The sequence below is a fragment of the Homalodisca vitripennis genome, chromosome 4, assembly GCF_021130785.1.
Source record: "Homalodisca vitripennis isolate AUS2020 chromosome 4, UT_GWSS_2.1, whole genome shotgun sequence".
NCBI classification, from domain to species: Eukaryota; Metazoa; Arthropoda; class Insecta; order Hemiptera; family Cicadellidae; genus Homalodisca; species Homalodisca vitripennis.
In genome coordinates, this window is record NC_060210.1 from 63,958,499 (window position 1) to 63,983,841 (window position 25,343).

General features: G+C 33.9%; 2 protein-coding genes across 4 annotated transcripts in view; both read left to right on the plus strand.

Annotated features, from left to right (window-relative positions):
* LOC124359402 (inositol polyphosphate-5-phosphatase A) overlaps positions 1-7,697 on the plus strand; it is a 186,858-nt gene extending 179,161 nt beyond the window's left edge. Inside the window, exon 15 of one of the 2 annotated variants that reach the window (XM_046812116.1) lies at positions 974-7,697. In XM_046812116.1, the coding sequence (XP_046668072.1) occupies positions 974-1,110 (137 nt within the window). In that variant the 3' untranslated portion in view covers positions 1,111-7,697. The remainder of the gene's footprint in view (positions 1-973) is intronic. The other variant, XM_046812117.1, reaches the window with a different exon arrangement.
* Positions 7,698-10,813: 3,116 nt separating this feature from the next.
* The window catches only part of LOC124359403, a 65,823-nt gene continuing 51,293 nt past the window's right edge, over positions 10,814-25,343 (plus strand). For both annotated transcript variants that reach the window (XM_046812118.1, XM_046812119.1), the window contains exon 1: positions 10,814-10,983. In XM_046812118.1, coding sequence (XP_046668074.1) covers positions 10,950-10,983 — 34 coding nt within the window. In that variant the 5' untranslated portion in view covers positions 10,814-10,949. The remainder of the gene's footprint in view (positions 10,984-25,343) is intronic.

The following is a 25,343-nucleotide window of genomic DNA, read 5'->3' on the forward strand; positions in this document are numbered from 1 at the left end:
AGAAAGAATATCAGGTCACTACAACATTACAACTGAACTAATTGGGGGGGGGGGGGGAGGGAGAGATATGGGTGAAGGAGGAAGTTGATTTGGACAGGATGTGGAAGAAAGTGACAAGTGTGTTTCTATAATGTGTAGACATCTGAATCAGGTCTTCTGTCCTTGATCTACCTCTAGCACATACAGCAAATCAAGTTCATGGCTTGTCTGTATGTCTGCCTGCATTAAATTAACAACATCGGTTAAATTACGTCTAAAGAAAATTAATCAAACTTTTCCTTATAATTCTTTCCCTTGACTTCCTACTTTCAGGAAGAAGGAGCTTATCAATATAGTTACCATTTAATAAAACTGGTACAATAATAAGGACATAACACCTACACACTGCTTTTAGGTGGATTTTTTTTGTGTTAGCACTTAAGTAAAATTTTCACCTAACTTAATCAAGCATGACTGTCAGAGCCCAAAACAGGCCAAGCAAGTGGAAACTCTGTACAGAAATTGATGTTATAAATATCTCAGTTTGGCCAGCTCGGTAAGTCATTTTGTTCTAAATATAGCAACTTATATAAAATCCAAAATTCCATTATTGATGAACCTAGAGAAAAAATAAAAAGTTCTGGAATACTTATAATATTTCCTAAACATTTTGTAAACAACACTTTTGTTGTATTTTTGTTGTTATGTTTGTATTACGTCCCATAAGAAATAAATTATTAATGTTTCCGTTCTGTTGTAAAATCTATCTACTTCTTTCAACTGAGTTGGAAGGATTATTTATGAATTTTGATAAAAGAAAAGGAACATCAAAATAAATGGCAGATTATTAGTATTCTATTGGAAGGATTAACTAAAACTTACTTTGTATGTATTTTAAATTGATAAGAAAATCTGAAATTTTTAATCTAGACAATTTTATATATTATTAGATTGAATTTATAATCTATACCATGATAGACTATTTGTCTTGCAGAGTCAAGGACCGACGTGTGGGAGCGGTCCAACATAGTAGTGGATGAACGCATGTTGACAGATGCAGCGTCCATCACCAGATATATTCATTTTAAAGATTCTGACGTACCAAAAGTATTCAAAGAAACTACTGTGTAAACATATAAAAATTCTTTTGGATATTTTCCGAGTTTTGGTATGTAATATTGAGCTCCAAAATACCCTGTAAACGATTTGTTCATGTGTTATATGTAAATATTGTGTATTTTTTATCTACTCAATTTTAATTTAAGTTGTATTGTTTACCTTAGTCAGTTTTCGAACATTCCATTCACTATAAAAATCTAATTATAGATGTGCAAATAAATGTGTGTGAAACAAAAGTTAAGTGTCTCAAACTTATCTTTAAATTGTTAGTAAATACAAGCTACTTTAATGTTAACACTAGTTCTTTCATTTTTCTAAAACTAGTTTATATTATATTCTGTTTGTGTCCCTAGCAATGGGAAAAATAAGAAATATTCAACTGACTATTTCATTTATAAAACATTGTTATGACAGCAGAAGTTGATTGAAAGTAAAACTGATATTGTAATACTGTATAACATTAGAAATGTAATTATTATCAATTTTAATTATATTTCTTATTTTTTAGGCTTAAATGTTTTAACGCTGTTAAAGTTAACTTACATTTTCAGAAATGTGCTGAAAATTGATGAACGACAAAGTTTAATAGTGTATTTCTTGTCATAATCCAATTAATTACTCAACAAAAGCATATTATACCAATATTACAAATGAAAAGAGAATAATTTTAATGTTATATAGATTTTTAGTTATAAATATTCAGTAGGTTTCACTCAAACTTGTAAAAAGTATAATATTTTAAATAATATATTTCATAGTTCTTAATCAAAAACATTTACTATGCCACCAAAGTTTGTTTACTTACCGTGGTGATACTACTCAAAGAACTTATTCTGTAACAAATAAACGCTGTAGTAAATATTCTTGTAAAAATAAAAGATCTCTTTTAGAAAGATATTTAATTTATGAAACAAGGCAAATATGAAAACAAGAATATTAAACACTAATCAGTAGTTAGATTATGAATTGAAAATCAAATGTAAAATGAAAATTACTGTTAAGTTGACTGTATGTGAGACACCTTACTACACCTGGCTTAAGAGTACTATATAGTAAAGAATATATTATTGCAAGCCTGGCTGTATCGCACCATGTGGGAGGAGGGAGATACAAAGATTAGAGATAAATTTTAGAGATACAATGTTGCAACATTGTTATATCAGCTGATCCTCAGTATGAGGTGACGTGACAACGTCTCAATTCGTTCCGGTTGTTTACATCCATTTTTCATTTTATTATTCTGCATGTTTTATTTGATTATTATTTTTGCTCGTTTTGTGTTACAGTGTAAAACGTGTTAGTTTAAATTGTGAACGTAAAGGATTCAGGTAGATGGATGAGAAATAAAAATGAGCAGTTACGATCACTTGATTGTTGAATTCAATCGATTATCCAATCACTAGTTATTCTTCCGTTACAACTGGAAACACTGTGCCACAACCCAGGTTTGCATTGATATGTCTCGTACTATAGTCAAGATATGTTTTTATACCTGAAGTGAGGTGGAATGTGTTTTTGTTTAGTAGTATTTTATGCAAATATTCTATGGATTGGATAAGAATTTTTTTATTTATTGATACTGTTATTAATGTAAATTCACAAGATTTAAAACATTATACAATTGGGTGTAATTAATGATTTTATACCATATTATTATTAACTATAGTATGAGGTCGAGACATATTACAAGCCCGGATTGTTGCAAGTAAACTGTTTTCTGATGCACTTCAGCCTGAGATATATTATTGAAGCTTTGCATGAGTATATAAAATTAGTTTTTTGCGATAACAATAATAGTGAAATTATTACTTAATATCTCTTTATGTTATTAATAAATAATAACGCCAAATGGCCAGACTTGCAATGATATGTCTCATAGAGTAGCAGAACTAACCGTTTTGTATGATTAAAGATCAATAATTTACTATAGTTTTATAACGACTCTCAGAGTTGTGTGTTATGTATTTGATAATTTTAATCCCTTAATTAGAGTAGCCCGCATGAAAACGGTCTGATTTTGATTGGTCCACTTGAATACCCTCTCTGTACCCCATTGTCAAGTTTAGATGTATGGAAAATTATTGATTCATCTCAAAATGTGTTGCAATAATGAAAAATCAGCAGATGCACACTATTTCATTCATTTGTTATGCAGACAATATGCATCCTAAATCAAGCATAATGTATATAACCACAACCATGCCATAGTAAGAACATCCGGTGGTCAGTAGCAACATAGCAACATTACTTCAAATGTCATCAGAGTATTTTCATGTGGGTTACAATAATTTATGTTTTAATGCAGAGTTAAAGCAGAACCGCTTGTCATCTAACATTGTAAATTAAGTATTTCACAAAAGTTTAACGCATTTATGAAAATTGTGATTTTATTAGTTTTTATTGTATAAAAAGCATTAAAAGCCATTCTAAAATGCTGCATGATACATTTGATAATTCTATTGAAAATACAGGTGGGTTAAACTCACTATATAAATCATACAAAGCTCAGAGCTCTAGAGCCGCATGCCATGTTGAGGTGTTGGTAAAGGCATGGGTCTCTAGAGCCCCACATGGGTATGAATGTGTTAACAAGTTGTTGAAACATTATTATTCCATCAAAGGTTGACTATTGTATATTTTTTTAACTTCAAAGACAAATTAAGTACTGTATTTAATATTGATATTGACCATAATATATGGTAATTTTTATAATATTCAGTTTACATAAACATGTTTATATGTAATACTTAAAGGTATTTCAATACAATATTTATGTGTAACAGGGTATTCATCGTCGAACACCAATTTTTTATTATACATGTAAAGTTTTCTCACATGATTCTATTTTAAGTAATGGTATTTCTCAGGGTATTTCCCTTAAATTTTGGTTTATAGCAATTGTTTATTTTTTATAGATGAGGGAACACTTATGAAACTCCTGCCTGTATAATGTATAAGTACACCCATTCTGTATGAATGAATCTGTTTCGTAACTGACTTTCAGTTTAAATTGAAATTGTTGACTAATTCTTTAATATATTAATATTTTGGGATATTAATATTTTATAAAAATGCAAATGTACATAAAAAACTACTTTATCAGTTCATGTCTTTTTTCTTATTGTGAGAAATTGATATCAACCGCCCTTGGCCTCGCATGATTTGAGTGTCTGTAATTGGACCTAATGATGTTTAATAAAATCAACAGCGCACACTTTACTATTACATTATCATTTAATTCAAATCTAATACTTTATATGTAGTGTAACACCTGTCTGTCCGCTCTGCCACAAGTTTCACAATTTGCTTCTTAATGCTTACTTCTTCTGAGATGTAGCTACAAATCACATATCGAGTTGTTTTTTGTCAAATGAACATTGCTTACATCACATCAATATTGTAAATAACAACATTTTACATAGCATTACACTTTTGAGATTAAATATACTAACACAGAATAAACCTGCTGAATTTAACATGTGAGCACACTCACACTTATCCAAGCACCCCGAAAACTAGCTGATAATTTAAAAACATTTTGTCACATCTTGATGTATCATTTATATTATATAACATATCACAAACATAAAATGCTGTATACATTTACTATTATATAATTTATTGTCTGATATTTTAGCAAAATAAAAAATATATCATTTGTCAACATTCTTTACAGTACAAAATTGAAGGATTGTAAACATAATTGGACATAGTACACATATTATTGCTTAGATCATGTATAATGTGTTTTTAGTGTAATAAACATTAGAATACAGTTGCAAACTACAAAATATTCAAAAGTATTTTATCAAGTACAGAAAAAACTGGCCAATTGAAACAAAAAAAATATTGTCTTGCAAATTAACCTTAAATCTGGCAGTATTTTTCTGTAATGACTAGTCTTATTTTGTCGAATTAATTGAAGGTTTTTTGTCAATTTTTTCCAAAAAATATGACCAATCTAATAGGTGTATTGTTTTGTCCCAAATGAATTGTGAATTAATATAATAAAATTTAGTTAAGGCAAACAGAATATGTAAACAAAAAATATAAACACTTGTAAAGAATACATTTATGAAATAATAATTCAATTCATATACATACACTTCTTTGAAAATAGAAGGTAAACGTGATTAAAAACATCTAATATTGAAAATATAAAAATTATAAAATATCCATTTCATACCAGGCTTCATGTCCTTTCTGAGAAAAAATAATGTTTGTTGTATTATGTACAGTCCAGTTCACCTAAACTTCGTATACTATGAATGAAAATCGAAAAAGGTACATTATTTTACAAATTTGGTAGTGAGACTATTTATATTATTATTCATATACTTACTCTAACAATTAATTAGGATTAAAACATAATGTAACATATATTATATAAACACAATATAAGCTTCATACTGATGGATGTAAATTTCAGATACCAATCCACACTTGCATTTGTGTCTTTTCTGTCTGTAATTACCTCAGTTTACAAGCAATAAAGGCAATTCATTTCAACTGCTGATGACATCCTTGGTTGGCACAGAATTATAATGGTAGAGAATAATGCTGATACATTGACATCATCATACTATAACCAATGAAAAAGAAACATACATGTGTTGTGTTTCAAAGGGAAGATTTCAGTACAGAACATCCTAATTTATGTGTAAGCTCACTGCTTACAGTTTACTATTGACAACACATTGGCAACACCTACAACTAATTACGAGTATATAATCTACAACAGGTTATTCTCTTCTGTGGGTGAAAATCTGGAAAAAACTTCCAAACATGGTGCCACAAATGGGCATTTTGGTGTGAAAAGTATCACCGAGAAAAATATAGAACACCAACGAAATGCTCATTAATTAGTTTCTTGCATTGTTAGTCTTTGCGTTTAAGTGCGTAGTAGTGTAACAATCCACAACTACAGTCAACTTTTTACAACTTTTCATCCATTTTACCTTTTTTACAATGCTTTGACTGGTGAAAAGGGCAGACTCCAATTCCTGAGAAGTAGCCTATTTCTATATTTTTGTAGTATTTTTGTTTGATAATGTCTAAAACTAGTTTTAATGATTTATTAAACACATGTTTATTACAATTGTTTGAGATTTAACGTTGGTCTTATGGGATAAATTCAAGATCGTTTAACTGTAGCTGGCTTTAAACCAATTACTGACCTTGACAAAGAACACACTCATGCATACATGATATAAAATTCAGTACCTCCATTTCTATGATTCATTTAGAAGATGAGCTGTCAACTAAATCAGAATGCTAAAATGTGCCACTTTACCTCAGGGGATTGCCTTAATACATCTGTTCTCATATTATAGATCCTACCATTACAACAGTAAACACAAAACAGAAGAAAATAACACAAAATAGAATCTTCCGAATCTTTTAAATTTGAGGCCAAATTTAAAATGTGCATATAAGATAAAATAAAGGTTAGATTGAAACATAAAATAATTAAGTTTAATCTTTTAATCACCAACACTACTTCTCAACCTTAAATCTGAACAGTTTTCGCTTCGTAGCAGTTCAAGACCTTAAAGGTTGGTAATTTCACCTTTTTTTACTCACTGTTCATTTTGAGTAGTGTCCATGTATTGAGATGCAAACAAGTTAGAAACATACTTTGTTATTTGAGCATATGTGATGTTAATAGAGTAGGAAACCTGTGTGTAGATCGTACTTGATTAAGTCTAATACTTGTAGTATCTTCATTCACATATATCATCCGTCTGACTATCGTAAGCTTTAACTTATAGTCCATTTTTAATTATTTAACTGTAGTATTAGGAAAATTATGCTGTCTAGTCCAATCTCGATGTTACGTTCGTAGAATTTAGGAAATTTGTTTACATAATCACAAATTAACATTTTTTCACTGAATGTTTATCTTAATTTTGTGAGCTTCCATTAAAGTATTGCTAGTTATTTTTAAGGTAAGGAAGACTCTAATTCATACTCATTCAACAGGATATTTAATATAAGTATTTTAGTATTATTTGCTCAAAGATACATTTTCAAAAGTAAATCAACATGTTTGTAGTTCATAGTTTTTATTTGTTTCTACCTTTAGATAATGTGTTGTGTATTATAAATTGTACTTTTAAATTACGTTTGTTTCTGAAAAATAATATATTTATATGGTTTCTCTTCAGGTTTTAGAAATATTTTTTTTTTAATTTCATGTTTGCTCTCTAAAGTTAATAAAGAACTTTATTCCAGCACTCAACAATGCAAAAGTTCATAAAGCATACTTGCTTTTATTAATTTAAATATGTTCATTAAAAACTATACATATAATTTTATTTAGCATTCAACTGATAAAACAATTTAGCATTATTAACTGTAGATACAGGAATAGTAATTTGTTACGTTGCAGTATTCTGTGTTGAGCAGTCCAGTTGTAGATATTATACCTAGCTTACATTGTGGTGTTTTATTACCAAGTTAAGTTATTGAGAACTTACACATACCCTCCTGATCTCATTGCTAGTCATATAATGTATTATTGTTATTTTATTGTTGAATGTGACCCTTATGTTTGTCATTATTGATGTTTGTGCAAAATAAATTTTGTTTGCATTTGTTTTCTTTGTTTAATTTTCCTACCCAGAATCATTTATTAAAATTGTTTCTTTTTTAAGGTGTCTTTTATTGTATGAATCTCAATCTGAATTGTAACCTAACATTTTTAATGGTTCCTAACAAGTGAGGATAAGATCTTATCACACCGTCAGTTACACAAGCAAGATCAAACTTGAGGCTAATCGTAATGAATCACAAGTAGAAATGAAAGTTGCCAAATCTTCCAATTTATTAAATTAAGAAGTTTTATTGCTGAAAAACATCTAGTACAAATAGTTATTACATATTATTCTAAAGTAGTAATAACTAACATGGACAGTAAAATACTGTGGTTTTGAAAATGCTTACCTACATATGTTTGAATTCAGTGAATTTAGTAATAGGGTAAATACAGAATACATTACAATTAGTTTGGTTTCTTTACGAACAATACATGCTTATTATAATGGTAGATGCTAACAGTTTGGAAAGATCCAATTAGCTGACCGCTTAATCTTAATAATTATGTTCTGTGTCATATATTACGGAGACATGTAACTTTAAAAATATCATTATTTATTATTTTGATGAAATGGATTGGTATGGAAAAGGTTTCATCATTGCATCTGCTGCCACATTCTTACTCCAGAGATCTGTGGCAAGGTTAATTTAAATTATCAATATTTATCAACCCCCTAATATCACTGGGATCTTGTAGTGGGAAGGTTTACATATTCTTCACTCATTCAAAGGAAGTTCATCATCTCACAGCTTTCAAGATCAAGTTTATGTTATAGATAAACCGCTCGCAAAAAAAACCTGCGCAGAAACAAATATCTGAGCAGCCACGCGCAGGAGGTGCCTCCCTCCAGTGGTGGGGAGTGTGACAAGCATCTCCTCGTCTCTGTTTTATCAGCCATGTCTCTCTCATGCCATTTTGTTTACACTGCAGCTACTTACCTATTCTATAAGTATATTGTATTTGTTTTGTATAGGCCTAAAATATTAAGGGTAAAATATTAATTTAACAGACTAATGTAGCCATAGACGTATCCAGGAAGCTTGCATTTTAGTGTGAGGTTAGCCCAGTGGCCAGGTCAGGGGATAGAGCAAGTGGGCGAGTGCCGAGCAGTGGTAGGGGAGAGGGCGGCATCACAGCGGCGGACACTAAAATTGCCCAGTGTTTGTAAGTGGTTTACGTATAACCTCAGATTGGTGGTGTAGGTGAGTGGGACGCTCATTGGTGTTTAGGTCTACTGAACTACAGAAATTACTCACTAGTCAGACAATATTACGCCTTTCAACTCAGCATTTATCGTATTTTATTCTATATAGGTATATACTGTATGGACAAGTAGGGAACATATTCATAAATCCGTAATGATATGGTTGAGATGAACACAATAATTTTCTGGTATTCACAATATATAGGTGGCTACTTTAGAGTGTTTTTTGTGGTGGCAACAGTCACACATGTTCTATGAGTTTTACCATGAGCCTCACAAGATGTTCATGTTTATTTACATATTGTAAAATGTTATAAATTCAATGTATTACAGAGGAAACATAATGATTGATTGTGGAATGTAGAATAGGATGATGGGAAATAGTATACTGCAACAGATGACACTGTGAAGAGATGGCAAGAAAAATCGTCTAACTGGGCGATACTTCGTGGAATATAACTAAACAAAATTGTTCACTACACTTTCACCTAAACAATGTTTTTCCATGAAAAACACTGTAGTACATCAATAGCTTCTCTTGCATCTTTCGTTAACAGTTCAAGTCGATCACTCTCCGTCCGTGCATCCTCCTCATCATCTTCAGCTGCTTCATCTTCTTGAGGTTTTGAGGGTTGAACAGAAGCCAGAATATCTTCATCCGTTAGATCTCCACATATCGCTACATCATCATTAAAGTCCACAAATTCTTCAAACTCCATTTCTTGGCCCCCAGTACTGCACTATTTTTGTTCCAGTACTGAAGAGGGATGGGTGGGGTGCATCAGCTGCGATTTCATGTTGAGATACGTGTTTGTTTTGAAAACTACTTACCGTACTATAGAGGTTAAGAGCATAAAATATTCATTCTATAAAGGTTGTGTTCGTCTTTTAGAGCTTCTGTTCTTAAGATTATTCGTTGTATAGAGGTTAATCAGTATTAGTCCAAATCACAAAAAAATCTGTCTTATGGTTCGACTGTAGTATGACATTAGTAATGAATGGACATTAATGCAATGAATGATGCTGAAGGAACAATGGGTGTTCTGTTTGTTTCCAAAATTTAATATAATGGGGAGACAATTAATGTGATAATTTAAAAGTTTCTACCATTCGACCACATTATGACATATAGTATGACTGTCTGATTTTATTAAGATATTAGAAAAGTTTGTACTTTGATCCACCTACCACAATGATTGGTGATTAGAATCCTAAGGTTCATTCTATTTGATAGATTTTTAAGGTTTGCTTATGGAGACAGTGTAATGTCAAGTGCTTATGATGCAAGATTAACTCCTCCTTATCAAGACTATGTTTCCAGCCACAAAGCTGTCTTAGTGATGAAATACATTATTTATGAACTGAAATTTAAAAACTCGCCATATCAGACTACCATTGTTTTCCAAACAAACAAGATTCCATGGTTGGCAGATTTTGAGGTGAAGTGCCAATAGCTTATTTTTCAGACTTGGACGAAATTTTCTAAAAGAAAGGTATCCAAGCATTGGAGCGTCATTGTTCAAATAAATCTGTACAGTAACCTTAAAAGGAGATTATATAAAAATATAAATTTTGCTTTCGTCAAAATTGTATTATTTTATATTTTGGATCTGAAACTTGTATTTAGAACTTGTTAACAGGTTTCCAGCTTGAGCGTGTATCGACTAAATAAATAAGACACAATAGGAGTATCAATTTACTGTTGTGACGAATTAGTAAATTCCTAACAGGTCAATCAAAGTGTGAGAAAAAGCGTGTGCCGTTTGTGCGGTACCGTTTGTTTGACAACGGAACTGTTTTGTTTACGATCCGGAACAACAACAATGCCAAGTCCAACAATGGACAGGGCTGTGGCCAGCGCTGTAGTGTCGCGGCAGGGGGCAGGGGCAGTGTAGACGGGTGTAGTGGCAACAGTGGCAGTGACAGCAGTGTCGCGCGCCCGGCTTGGCGGGAGTCTTCATTCGCACTCGCTTTCTGTCAGTGAACGTTCCGGTCGGATATAACTGGTATCATCGATTTTCAAGGCTATGTCAGTGTTGTGACTTTGTTATGATCGTGATGGATTCCAAGGATCTACTCACCGGTAAGGGAAGATTTCAAAAATATTACTTCCTTTTTAATTGGGTATCAAAAACACAGAATTTGATTTACCAAATCCTGGTGTTATTGAGTTTCTTTTCCTGGAAATACAGTTACTACATTATAATAACTCATATTACCATGATATTTTTATACTTATATTTTTACAATACATAACAGGTATTATTATTAATAATAATATAATTAAGTGTTCTTCATTCACAATGAACTAAAAAGTTAAATTTTGAAAAGTTTTAAAGGAATTAGTTTTTGTTTTATTTTATTAATTTTAATGAAGTCGTATATTATAAGCATGTGTACGTAATAACGTAATAAATAAAGATTATTTTTTAACTGAGGCTAGAATTTCGATTGTGCTACGTAGATTTTTTAGTCGAATTCAAATTGATCCATAATTTGTCAAAGATAAAATACATTATTGTAAATTGATTAAATGTGATTTTAATGTGTTCTACTCGTCGGGGTTGTGCCACATAATGTCCAAGAATGCAGTGCAACAATTGAAATAACATACAGTCTATGATACTAGAACAGCTTGAAAAGATACATAGAACAAAAATAAATGCTATATTCTACATTGATTGGAAACTGGGGACAGATTCTGAATTTTATTTCACCCCAATTTGAGTGAGTTACCCCTCGAACATTCGTGAAAAGTACATTGAGTATCAATTGGTTTTTTTTGGAAATTCTCGTGTAATGATCGTTCAAGAACTTCTGTTCTTGTATATTTCTCACCTAAGCACTACGCCCCTGCTGGTATAGTGTTTTTGCTTCCTCCCATCTTCATAATAATACCTCTTCGCTTGTGTATATTTATTTTCGCGTTGCAAGATACTAAACTTTCCAAACAAACTTGTAATTCATATTTGTTGTTCAATATTAGTATGTATTAACATTGCTACCACGAGGCTGGTAGGGCAGAATATTTTGAAGCCAGTGCATTTCCAGTGCTGTCCTGAAGCTGATGAGACGTGGCTGCAGTTCAAGCTACTGCATTGTTCCCAGTGCTGCTCTGAAGCTGATGAGACGTGGCTGCAGTTCAAGCTACTGCATTGTTCCCAGTGCTGCTCTGAAGCTGATGAGACGTGACTGCAGTTCAAGCCACTGAATAGTTCCCAGTGCTGCTCTGAAGCTGATAGACGTGGCTGCAGTTCAAGCCACTGAATAGTTCCCAGTGCTGCTCTGAAGCTGATGAGATGTGGCTGCAGTTCAAGCCACTAGTGAATAGTTCCCAGTGCTGCTCTGAAGCTAATGAGACGTGGCTGCAGTTCAAGCCACTGCATAGTTCCCAGTGCTGCTCTGAAGCTGATGAGACGTGGCTGCAGTTCAAGCCACTGAATAGGCTGCAGTTCAAGCCACTGAATAGTTCCCAGTGCTGCTCTGAAGCTAAGGAGACAATGTTGCCGGTAAAGCAACACGTTCCTAATACAGACTTGAGACTAATGAGCAAGGTGGCCAGTATATTTAGCTCCCAATGCTCTGTTGCCGAAAGGCCAATTGTCCATCAGTAGCACGTTTTTCTTACCTTGACACGTTCAAAACAAACCGTAGGCCACGTAATAAATGTTAAATTAGCTTCGTCCAACCCAATACGCACCCCGAAAACGGGGGTTTTAAAACTGTCATAATCACAGCTCAAATATAGACTTTCTCTGAAGATAGGAAATTAAAAAATGTTTTAATCGGTGCATAACCTCCAGGAATTACAGGTGTTTAAAAATTAATATCACCTGAGAAAATAACACTGTATTAATGAAATGTCTTTAAATTTTCTTTTCATATATAATGTAAAAACCTGTCTTTCTATTATGGCTAATTTATAGTTTTGTAATATACAGTAGCTGTTTTCCTTAAGCTTGGGTACATAATTTTACAAATTCTACATGACTCTGGAAACTCAAATAGCTATGATTCCTCGTAGAGTGATCAATTTTTTTCATGTTTTTAGGGAGGTTATTCAAAGGGCTGTGACTATACAGTGACACTAAATAATGATAGTACTATCTTAATACATCAAAATCTCCTGAGTATAAAAGTTCAAATTACCTCATGGCCAATGGCAATAAAAACCTCTTAATGTTCAAAAAATAAATGTTTCTAATTATAGTACACACTTTGTGCTGTTTATAGCGACGGCCAACCATACATTATGTAAGCTTGTTTCTTGTCTCTTCAGGAATGTTAGACAAGTAACTCGCTCAAGCAACGCACTCATATTGAGGTGAAATAAATACACAATTTGACCCAATACCCAATGCATGTGGAACATAGAATGTATTTGTGTTATGTTTATCTTTTATAACCGTTCTCGTATCATAGTACGCCTACATTACTTATTTTTTGCCACAATCTATAATTATGAGAATTTAAAAATAGTAGTCACCTCCTGACACTATACTAAGTGTTTCATGCGATGCTTGGAAACAACAGAAATGTCTACATGTATTACTGAAATGTGGGTATGAATCATCAATCACTGGTAAGATAGTGGTTGGCTGCTCGTGGCACGTGCCTAGCTTTTTTGTTCTTGGCCTGGCCAGTAATTTTGATTTATACATATGTGTCTTAAAATTTAAAATGTGTCATCTGAGCAAATCTGTTAAAAAAAATTAAGGAAGAAAAATGTAATAAAAAGATGGCCTTGAATTCACGTTACGAATTTAATATTATTACATTCCTTAAATATCTCTTATTTGTTGGGTTTAAGAATGTTTAACATTTCAAAAAGTAGTATCCCACACTAAGTAAAACAGAAGAAATGTGTTGTAAGATACTTTGTATAGTTACAATGATTTTAACAGAGCGACTCAAATCAACAGTAGACGTGTGTTGTGTTGGGAAAAACAACGTTTATCATAACACCGTTATCAGTTATACCCTAAATGAATACAAGTTCACAATTTTGGGAGACGTTTATTCTTTATTAATTTTTAAGGAGAGGCCGTTTCCCTTTTAAGCCTTCTGGCAATCCTCATGGGCCACTGGCCTGAGCGAGGATCTTCAAATAGAATGAGGAGCAGAGTTGGTACAGTAAAAGTTGAAGTATTGATCAAAAGTTTTAGGGCCACTATAATATAAGTCATGCCGAGAGTCCGACACCTTAGAGCGCTCACAGCCGGCTCTCCAGTTGTCTCAAAATTCATACAAACTTACAGCACCGTCATCAGCAGCTGAAAGTTCAATTACAAGTTTAGTAATTTAATGTAATGTCTTAGGAAGCGAGTAATTTAATGAAATTATTTTCTTATTAATTGTATTTTCCTTCCAGTTATTTTAAGTTAAAAATTTAAATGATCTCGCAACTGAACGAGTAAGGTTTTGGCTCTATAGAACAATAAAGAAGGTTTATTTTATAGTCGGCTAACGTTATCAAAAGTAATGCAAGTAGTTAATGACTTATATAGATATGATCTTTAGCGTTGCTAGCAACGAAATCAAAGAATGGACATCGAAATATCTCAAACATAAAATCTGAATTATCACGCACCATTGATCTCTTCTCAAATACCTACATGGAATGGATATCGGATTGATTTCCCTCGCGAAGATCCCCCAGTTCTGGTGATCACTTCGTTCCACCTGTCAATAATCACACGGCTGCCTCTGAGAATCCTATTCACGATTCTCCTCAGGAACCCTGAACTCATCTATGCGTGAAAACTCCCTGAACGAGCACACCAAATAATTGCAAATCTCAAATCAACTTCGCACTCAGTGAGGCGCTTTCTGGTGTGTTCGCCAGGTCACTCAGTTTATGAGTTCATGGATAACTAGTTGGTATTACCTTAAAATCAGCAACCTGGTGTTGTGCGCGTATGGTACTGTATATAGACGGGAGTGGATGTAAGTAATTAGATTAAGATTTTAATTTTTCTTTACTGACCTAGAAAAGCAATGTCCTATTGTCCAAGAACGTGACCAGAAAAAATTTTAGGGGAGTCCGTGCTACTGATATTTTCCCGTTGTGGACAGAGACTAAGGCCCCAGTTTGGTCCTTAAAAAGTTCTTGGCCCGTTTCTTTGTTGAGAACTATCTTTCAGCAGTACATGTCAGTAATACTGAATTATTTAAATAATAATAATCGTTTACTAAAAAAGTCATTGAAAACATTGAAAATGTGGGGGTTCAGATCCCTCGGACCCCTCGCTGGCTACGTCCTTGCTATTATTCTAATGCAATAAAGCCAAATCAGCTTCATTGCCAGTTAAAGCCACTACATGTCACATGGCATCATGATGCTTATACCGCATAATCGGTAGTTCCGTAGTTCAAGGTTCCAAATCCCCATTAAAAAAACTACCATATTTTGGTACATATGTTTCACTACTCTCAACATCGATTCTTGCAGGGAATAGACTCAATTCTCGATACTCTCCTTTCAAATTTACTTCATAATACCTTACATTTTAAATTCTGAATTTAAAAGTCCATCCTCTTTTACCTTCTGTATCTATTACACTTTACTATTATCATTTACTTTAATCATATCGTATAGTGGAGTGTAAGATGATATAAACCCCTCAAGAGAGGTTTCGTGGAAAGTAACATCGGATGAGTTTATGGTAAATTATATTACTGCATGACGTTGGAATGTTATTTAATCAATTCACTTTCAATATTATTTAGGATGGAATTTACAAGAAAATCTATTAGTACTATAGCATACTACTTGTGTCATGGTTTGTACATCAGTCATACTACTTGAGGATTGTGTCCGTGGTACTACTTGAGGATTGTGTCCGTGGTACTACTTGAGGATTGTGTCCGTGGTTTGTACATCAGTCAAACTACTTGAGGATTGTGTCCGTGGTACTACTTGAGGATTGTGTCCGTGGTTTGTACATCAGTCATACTACTTGTGCCGTGGTTTGTACATCAGTCATACTATTTGTGTCCGTGGTTTGTACATCAGTCAAACTACTTGAGGATTGTGTCCGTGGTTTGTACATCAGCCATACTACTTGTGTCTGTGGTTTGTACATCAGTCATACTACTTGTGCCGTGGTTTGTACATCAGTCATACTATTTGTGTCCGTGGTTTGTACATCAGTCAAACTACTTGAGGATTGTGTCCGTGGTTTGTACATCAGCCATACTACTTGTGTCCGTGGTTTGTACATCAGTCATACTACTTGTGCCGTGGTTTGTACATCAGTCATACTATTTGTGTCCGTGGTTTGTACATCAGTCAAACTACTTGAGGATTGTGTCCGTGGTTTGTACATCAGTCATACTACTTGTGTCCGTGGTTTGTACATCAGTCATCAGTCATACTATTTGTGTCCGTGGTTTGTACATCAGTCAAACTACTTGAGGATTGTGTCCGTGGTTTGTACATCAGCCATACTACTTGTGTCTGTGGTTTGTACATCAGTCATACTACTTGTGCCGTGGTTTGTACATCAGTCATACTATTTGTGTCCGTGGTTTGTACATCAGTCAAACTACTTGAGGATTGTGTCCGTGGTTTGTACATCAGCCATACTACTTGTGTCTGTGGTTTGTACATCAGTCATACTACTTGAGGATTGTGTCCGTGGTACTACTTGAGGATTGTGTCCGTGGTTTGTACATCAGTCATACTACTTGAGGATTGTGTCCGTGGTACTACTTGAGGATTGTGTCCGTGGTTTGTACATCAGTCAAACTACTTGAGGATTGTGTCCGTGGTTTGTACATCAGTCATACTACTTGTGCCGTGGTTTGTACATCAGTCATACTATTTGTGTCCGTGGTTTGTACATCAGTCAAACTACTTGAGGATTGTGTCCGTGGTTTGTACATCAGTCATACTACTTGTGCCGTGGTTTGTACATCAGTCATACTATTTGTGTCCGTGGTTTGTACATCAGTCAAACTACTTGAGGATTGTGTCCGTGGTTTGTACATCAGCCATACTACTTGTGTCTGTGGTTTGTACATCAGTCATACTACTTGTGCCGTGGTTTGTACATCAGTCATACTATTTGTGTCCGTGGTTTGTACATCAGTCAAACTACTTGAGGATTGTGTCCGTGGTTTGTACATCAGCCATACTACTTGTGTCCGTGGTTTGTACATCAGTCATACTACTTGTGCCGTGGTTTGTACATCAGTCATACTATTTGTGTCCGTGGTTTGTACATCAGTCAAACTACTTGAGGATTGTGTCCGTGGTTTGTACATCAGCCATACTACTTGAGGATTGTGTCCGTGGTACTACTTGAGGATTGTGTCCGTGGTTTGTACATCAGCCATACTACTTGTGTCCGTGGTTTGTACATCAGTCATACTACGTGGTTTGTACATCAGTCATACTATGGTTTGTGTCCGTGGTTTGTACATCAGTCATACTACTTGAGGACATACATTTGTACTACTTGTTGTGTATTGTACATCAGTCATACAACTACATGGATTGTACATCAGACTTGAGGATTGTGTCCGTGGTTTGTTGTCGCCATACTACTTTTGTGTCTGTGGTTTGTACATCAGTCATACTACTTGTGCCGTGGTTTGTACATCAGTCATACTATTTGTGTCCGTGGTTTGTACATCAGTCAAACTACTTGAGGATTGTGTCCGTGGTTTGTACATCAGCCATACTACTTGTGTCTGTGGTTTGTACATCAGTCATACTACTTGAGGATGCAGTGTGATAAGGATTCCAAGTCGTGGGAGGTGTGCCCACTAGTCGCATGCCGCGCGCCGTGGCGGGAGCGGTGTGCCACTGCCACAGGTTATACTGTTGACCGCCAAGATGATGTCATCAATTATTATTCTGCTCGCCATTGAAGCACTCCCTGGACTTCTGTCTGCTTCCTTAGTTCTACAAAGCGACATCTATTGTAACTGACCGCTTGGTCTGTTTTGTCGTGTTCTTGGAGAATATCACTTCTGGTTCCTGATCTACATATTTTTAACCCTTACTTCATTGCTGTCCTTAATACTGATTCTCCTCTTTGTTTCGGCGCTATTCTACACTCCGATTCTTCTTCTGATTTACATTACTCCCCTGAACTGTTCATCATAATCCACCATCTGCTCATCACTCCAGCATATTAGTTTGTCTTCCGCAGCAGATTTAACTAGAATCAGTGGCGCAAGGGGGGGGCGGGGGCGGGCCGCACCGGGTATCACCTTTGTTGGGGTGACACCCATCCGGTCTCTCAACTTTAAGAACAGCGTACAAAAAAAGAATAAATCCCAAGCACAAAAATTTCTTTTTAGGGGATTCCTCCACTAGCACTAGCTCAGCTCTATGTATAATTCGGGGATTCCCGCAAAAGAGCCTGACGCTGTTGCGGGGGATTCCCCGTCCCATACTCGCGATCTTTGACGTTTCAGTTGCAACATTTATCATTATTGTTTCATGAAGTGTGTTGTGTTTGGTTGGCGTGAATTGTTAAACGTGTATTATTCTATAGTGATAGATAATAAAAAAATATATATATTATATCCATGACCTTTATTATATAAAATTTATTGCTTTTTACTTTCGATGGAGTGACACCACCAACTTCTTCCGCACCGGGTTCCACCCAAGGTAACTACGCCACCGACTAGAATTTCTGCATAATCCACTCCTACACCAATGTATGCCTTTTCTTTCCTATGTGAATGTACAATCCATTTCATCTTCCCTTCAGCTGTCTCAACCTTTCATAAGGATATAGTTTAAAGGTTTCTTACTGTCTTAAGTTAAATATTATCAACACCTTTGCTTCTGGATTATCTGTTTTAATATTGAACTTTTACTACAGTGTTAAAAAATGAAGATAGCTAGTCAGAAATTCCATAAAAGCGATGACAAATTGTCATCATTCATTCACTAATTATTCACTAATAATTAATTTAATGGTAAGCTTATTGAGTTTTGAACACTGTATCGTTTTTCACGAAGTATTATTGGATTTTAATGTAAATATGAAAATATGAGCAAATAACAACGTATTAATAACAAATTCAAGATGACTCATACAACCTCCGAGTCATTCTTTCAATCTTGGAGCGGTTCCAAAACCAGTCACTCTTGTCATCGGACAGTTATGCGATCGGAAGCGATTGAAATTATGTCATAGTTTTATTTTGGCAATTCGATCACTGGATACCTAGTCATTAACGTGTGATGAATTGCTATTGTTAAACAACTGCAATAAGTGTTACATAATAAAAACTTTTTTGAAGTGAAAACTTCTTTAGGCGCGTTGAGCGTTTTGGTAGAGGGTAAAATCCTCGGTTCGCGTCACCGACATGCTAATGATACTAACCTGCATGAAAAAGTCAGTCTCGCTGTGTTTTTTAACCGTAGACACTTGGCCGCGGACTACTAACCTGCATGAAAAAGTCAGTCTCGCTGTGTTAAAACTGTCCCGGCGGAGTATGAAAACAGACTGCGAAAATCAGTGACCTTTACGGCTCCCTCTCGCGATTTAAAAGTGAAGCCAATGTCGTACAATTCTGTAAGATGCGTCAAATTAAAGCTCTTAATATTGGCAATCTATTGGTTACATTTTTAAATATTAAAAAAATTTCGAAATAATTTTGATTATTGTTTACATTTTACATAGCGTTTACAATGACAAGAAAAAAGTAGTAAGCGAGGATTTTTTTTATTTTTTGGTCAGACAAAATTTGTCAGCGAGAAAGTTGTGTGAAAATAGATGAATATTTTTTTTGTAATTTATCATTTTTTTATTGGAAGTTTAGTTTAGCCTGTAGTAGCGTATGAAGTGATGAGTGAACGTTTCTGCCGGAACTGTAGTTGGCGCATTGGCTCACTGATACCGTATTAACTCAATAAATTAGTTTATTGTGCAATAAAAATACCTTTACGAAAGAACCAAGTTAATTTAACTAATTTATTAGTTTTAAAAATATTGTGGGTTAAATTGTTATTGCAATTATATACTTTATCCGTAGCAATAACTGTATTATTTACAACGGTGTTCAACTCACTGTTGTTCACTCGGTGTTTACTCACTTGTATTCTATGTTTAACTAACTATTAATATTGAGCAATTACAACATATTTTTATACAGATAAATGAATAATGAAAACAACGAATATATTTTTAAACATTTTTAATATTTGTACGAATATTTGTATTTAAAATTTAGCATTATTCATTTTTATTATGTTTTTAATATTTAACCTCTTCATCATGAAATGAGTATTATTACGGTATAAGATTTATCTTACTAGCGTGGTAAAATATATTTCTAGTTATTTGATAATATTTTTTCGTGGATTTTAAAATTGGAAAATTAAAAACGCGTCACATTTACAATTACAGATGTACTGCTACTATAACGTATTGTTAATTACTCTCAATTTAATAGTTCCGTTTTCACTTCTATCGGCAGTCCCACGACTGCTACTGTTTTTTTTTTTTTTAATTAGTTGATGAGGCGTTTTTATAGTCAGAAAACAATTTATGTGGATCTACACACTGGGTTCGAGCAGGAGTACCCTACGTAATAAATACAAACCCATGCATCGGAGTGAACGTAACGAACGTCTTGTTAACCAATTCAACAAAGTCAGCTATTAAAAAAGGATGTGTTGGTAAATTACTAAACAAATCATATATAATTCTACTCAGTTTGTTTACACACTTGTTTATTTGCAGTTTTATCTCTGCCATCATGATTACCATAAACCAATTTTTTATCGTTTGATTTTGAGCTTTTGAACCCAAAAAAAGAATAGAGTTCTTCCTTGAGCCAAGAGAAACTTATGCACCAAGTTTCAAGTCTATAGGACTTATGTCAAGAGTTTATGGCACAGATAGACAGACAGCGACACGATTTTATTTATAAGGATATGTCGGGTACTTAATAAGCTACGACGAAACGATACAATTGTGTTTTTCATAACAGAATAAAAAACCATTTTTCGTGCTTAATGAAATTTAAGTAATTGAGTGTTTAACTGTTAAATTAAGATTTGTATTAATCTGACCTGTCATTTGTTAAAAGTACTGTATAAAAGTCGAGGTAAGAGCACAGTATGAATACATTAACAGATAAGTTCAACGTAAAAATTTATTTACAAGCACTATAGTGAGTGGCACATTATGTAATGTGTAAAAAGTATTCAAAATTATATGCAAAATCTATTTACTTGTTCGATGTATGTGTTTTGATTGTTTATTAACGCGTACATACTGTTTTGAGTATACCCATAATTGTCATAGTTCATTCTTCTAATCAAAACGACTTTAAGACATATTCGCTGCATTCATGTTCTTTGTCATAATATCTTGTCTGTCATATTTAAAACTTAAATATTCATCATTTAAGAACGGAGGTTTTGTCAACACTAGCATTATAACTGAAACATCGACTATATGATTCTACGTTGAAAATAATAAAACCCCTTTAATAATTTAAAACTGTTCCAGTCTGTAGATGATTATATAACTGGAGCGCGGGCGCGCTGCGGGTTACGGCTGCACTCCTCTCCTGCCCGCGGAAGAATTTCTACCCGGGAGGTGATCGGAAATAGAGCGGCGTGAGTCTTGCTAGTTGGGTGTAACAAGTGTAATTATAGACCATTGGGCCGAGCCTAGCCATTTAAACTGTGCTTAATTCTAATGGGCTTGAAATGGATGTTCTAGAAGACACCCTTAGGATACATGGTTTATCATTAGTTTATAGAAAGTTACAATCAGCGACTTTTTCTATTACTTTAGTTACCATAATACAATCTATTCATCAGTAATTACTTTAGTTCAGATGCATTTACAAGATCAGAAACTAATTTTGACTTTTGTTCTAGAAACTTCATGAGCTTAAAAATTATTTGTCTTGTCTGTTTATTGATGTTCTTTCATTCAGCGTTAATCAATGATCAATCCGCCACGGCCTTCTTAAAATGTTGCCATTGTTCGTCAGTCTGTGCGATACTCCTGATATAAAGCCCAGGAGATAAAACAATGTATAATATTCCTCATGGTCCTGTAGGACGCTATTGATGTTGGGGTTAAAAGGTAATAAGTCTGTCTGTGTGAAAATCTCGATAGAAAGGCCCTAGAGATAAAACACTGTATAATATTCCTCATGGTCCTATAGGACGCTATTGATGTTGGGGTTAAAAGGTAATAAGTCTGTCTGTGTGATAAATCTCGATAGAAAGGCCCTAGAGATAAAACACTGTATAATATTCCTAATGGTCCTATAGGACGCTATTGATGTTGGGGTTAAAACGTAATATGTCGTCTGTGTGATAAATCTCGATAGAAAGGCCCTAGAGACAAAACACTGCATAATATTCCTCATGGTCCTATAGGACGCTATTGATGTTGGGGTTAAAAGGTAATATGTCTGTCTGTGTGATAAATCTCGATACTCAAATCTTCCTCAATACTTAAGACTAAGTACTTGGTATGTCTCTTAGTATCTTACGGGTTTAGGATGAAAAACTAAAAGAGTAGTCAGTCTGTATTTCTGTGCACCAACTCTTTCGTTTCGTTCTGTCAGGTAGTCTTGTTTTATTCATTTATTATTAGTATCAGTTTAACAAATGGACGTGCTTGTTATCCAGTGCATATTACAATGTTCACATATTTATAATAAATAATAGACTAAATTATAATAAATAATAAAAATTTATTATTATTATAAGAAATAATAAATTACGAAACCGTTTCATTCCCAACTATCCAATCCAAATGTTTGAACTAAAACTGTAAAACTACCATAACGGTGGAGTTTGTAAGCAGAGTTAAGTTTAAACTGGCTCGAATTTGAAAAGGGACTGTTGTAAGTAGCACTTATGCTGCTTGCAAGGTCAGTTAACTACTGTAACTGCAGGTCTTGCCGTAACGGAGAAGTACAAAATCAGAAACGGTATTCTGGCCAAGGCCTCCGATGGGAAACCGGTGTTACTATGATAAGTCCCTGATGTAACTTCCGGTTCCGGATTGCTGTCAAGATCATTTTCGACATCCGGTCTGGCGAGTGGGTCTTATGAAAATGAAAGAGCAGCAGACCATGATTGGAATGTTATATCAAGAGACGCGGTCATTGCCCACATTGGCCGTGTGGTTGCAGCCGAGTTTAGAAATGAATGGAAGTGCTTGTCCTCTCAGTGCTTCCTGAAGTCATCTGGCAATGTTTGTTTAGGGCTATTACTTCAAGTTCTAAATATCATATATGACCTCCATTGATTGTACTGGCTGCTAATCTAATATTTCGATAGTGTTCATTTGTGATGACATCATTTAAACATCAGCGGATTGTTTTTCTATGTATTCAGAACTAACTACTTATATTGTCTGTCAGCACAGTATTGGGCGAAATTGACCTGATTTTGATGTAGTCTTGCCCATTCCGCATTGTTGGCAGAAGACAGTGAAACCTGAGCTTTGACATACTAAACGTCTCAGTAGACCACATATCTAGCACCTTCGGAACTAAACATAAATAGTTAAAGGTTATTTATTGCCAGATCAGTTCATATATTTTGTATGCGTTTAACTTTTGAGGAGATATTAGATGGTATTTAATAATGTGGAAAGTAAATACCAGGGGCACCAAAGTCCTGCCTCTCCCAGAACTATACCAAGAATACTCATGGTGGGATAGTTATAAGGATAAAGACTATGGTTTTCGAGTACCTATATGAGAACTTCAACCCCTAACTCGAAATGGGAAGTTTGGGAGAAAGCTAACTTTTTGAAATAATATAAACTCCATCGAGTAAAATATCATTTTAAAAGTATACACTGCCGCAAATTATAAGTCTCTATATGAACTCAGTACAAAAGTTTAAATTAAAAAATATACACTGACAATCAATACTTTTGTTAATAATCTTTTTTTTTATAATAAAATTACATTAATTTTAATTCTTTGTTTAAAAATTGTTATTGACGAAGGAAAGTTTAGAAACATGACAGGTTTTCGGACATTTGCCATAGTTATATATTTTGTAACATGTAACGATGGCAAATGTCTGAAATGCAAAAATTTTAAATTTAATCAATTATGGTTAAATAGTTTAGTAGTTACCACAGCATGATATATAGGGACATACCCATGAACGTAAATAATGAAGGTGATATAATGATAGCATTAAAGAAACGTTTTTAAATCGCTTCCATTTTTTACCATTTGTGGAGGTTTATCATATTTTCTCGTCTTTATTTACTTTTAGTATTATGTTATGTAAATAACACTTTCTAAAGGGTAACACTGAGATTATGGGAACACCGAACTTATTGACGTGCCTTCCACCTCAGAACCTGTTACAAGTTCCGTCATCCCCTTCCTCCACTCCTGCCACTTCCGTTTACTTCAGTGTTTTTATTAAAAATGTAAAGCTCAAGTTGGCAGTTTATTGATTCAGTGTCACAATATAATATTATATAGTACAGTATAAATGTTAATTTAAATATAAATTTATTGATTCCTCTAAAACGGGGTTGCAAAGAAAATTTGAAAAAATCCATTAAACTAAATATTATATTGATAAAATGCGCAAGTATACATTTCAAACCATTACAGAATAAGTTAGGTTAAAAATTTTATAGCATTGATATTTCTTGACATACGTTTTATTATACTTCCGAAATGTGCATAACTTCATCGAACGTGATCCCCGTGTCCAAAACCACCCCCGTTCAAAATATTGTAACAATACATGCATACATGTATAATATTGAAACTTGGTACAAAATTAATCTAATAAATCTCTTGGTCAACCATTATGTTCCATTATGGCGGCCGTACTAGCAAATTCACGACCCCATTGTGAACCGAGGAAAAAAGTGTTCTTGGATATTTTTAAATTTCCTAAACTTTTTTCACACGTTTGTTGTATTTCGAACGGTTTTTGAGATATTGAGTAGCCTACACGTAAATCTTACGAGAATAAATTAATGTTTTAGTCGTTACAAAATCTACCTATTCTTCCGACTGAGCGGGAAGTACTATTTATGAGTTGAAATATAGTAATTTAGCGTGCATATATCCTATTCAAAGATGCTTTGGTAGAGTTATTTATGGTATTTTATTGTAAATTTCAATGTATAATATAATTTATATTACTAATAATTTATTATTGCCGTATATTTTACTCAAGAAGTGTTGTTTTAAAATTATAATTTGTAAACAAACACGTTTGTTACATAAAATCTGGTATCACTATGTTTTTGTGTCATAGGTGTTTTAGGGTGGTTTTTCCAGCTAAGAAAACAGTTTTATTGGACAGTTTACTTTGGATATTAGGGATTGTTATTTAGCTCCGGAGATATTTTCCACCTATACATCTAACTGCTGTTTAAGAAACTACCAAACTTCCCTAATTAGAGATAGGTAACTACTTTATTCTACCAACGGCAGTGGCCTTGACAG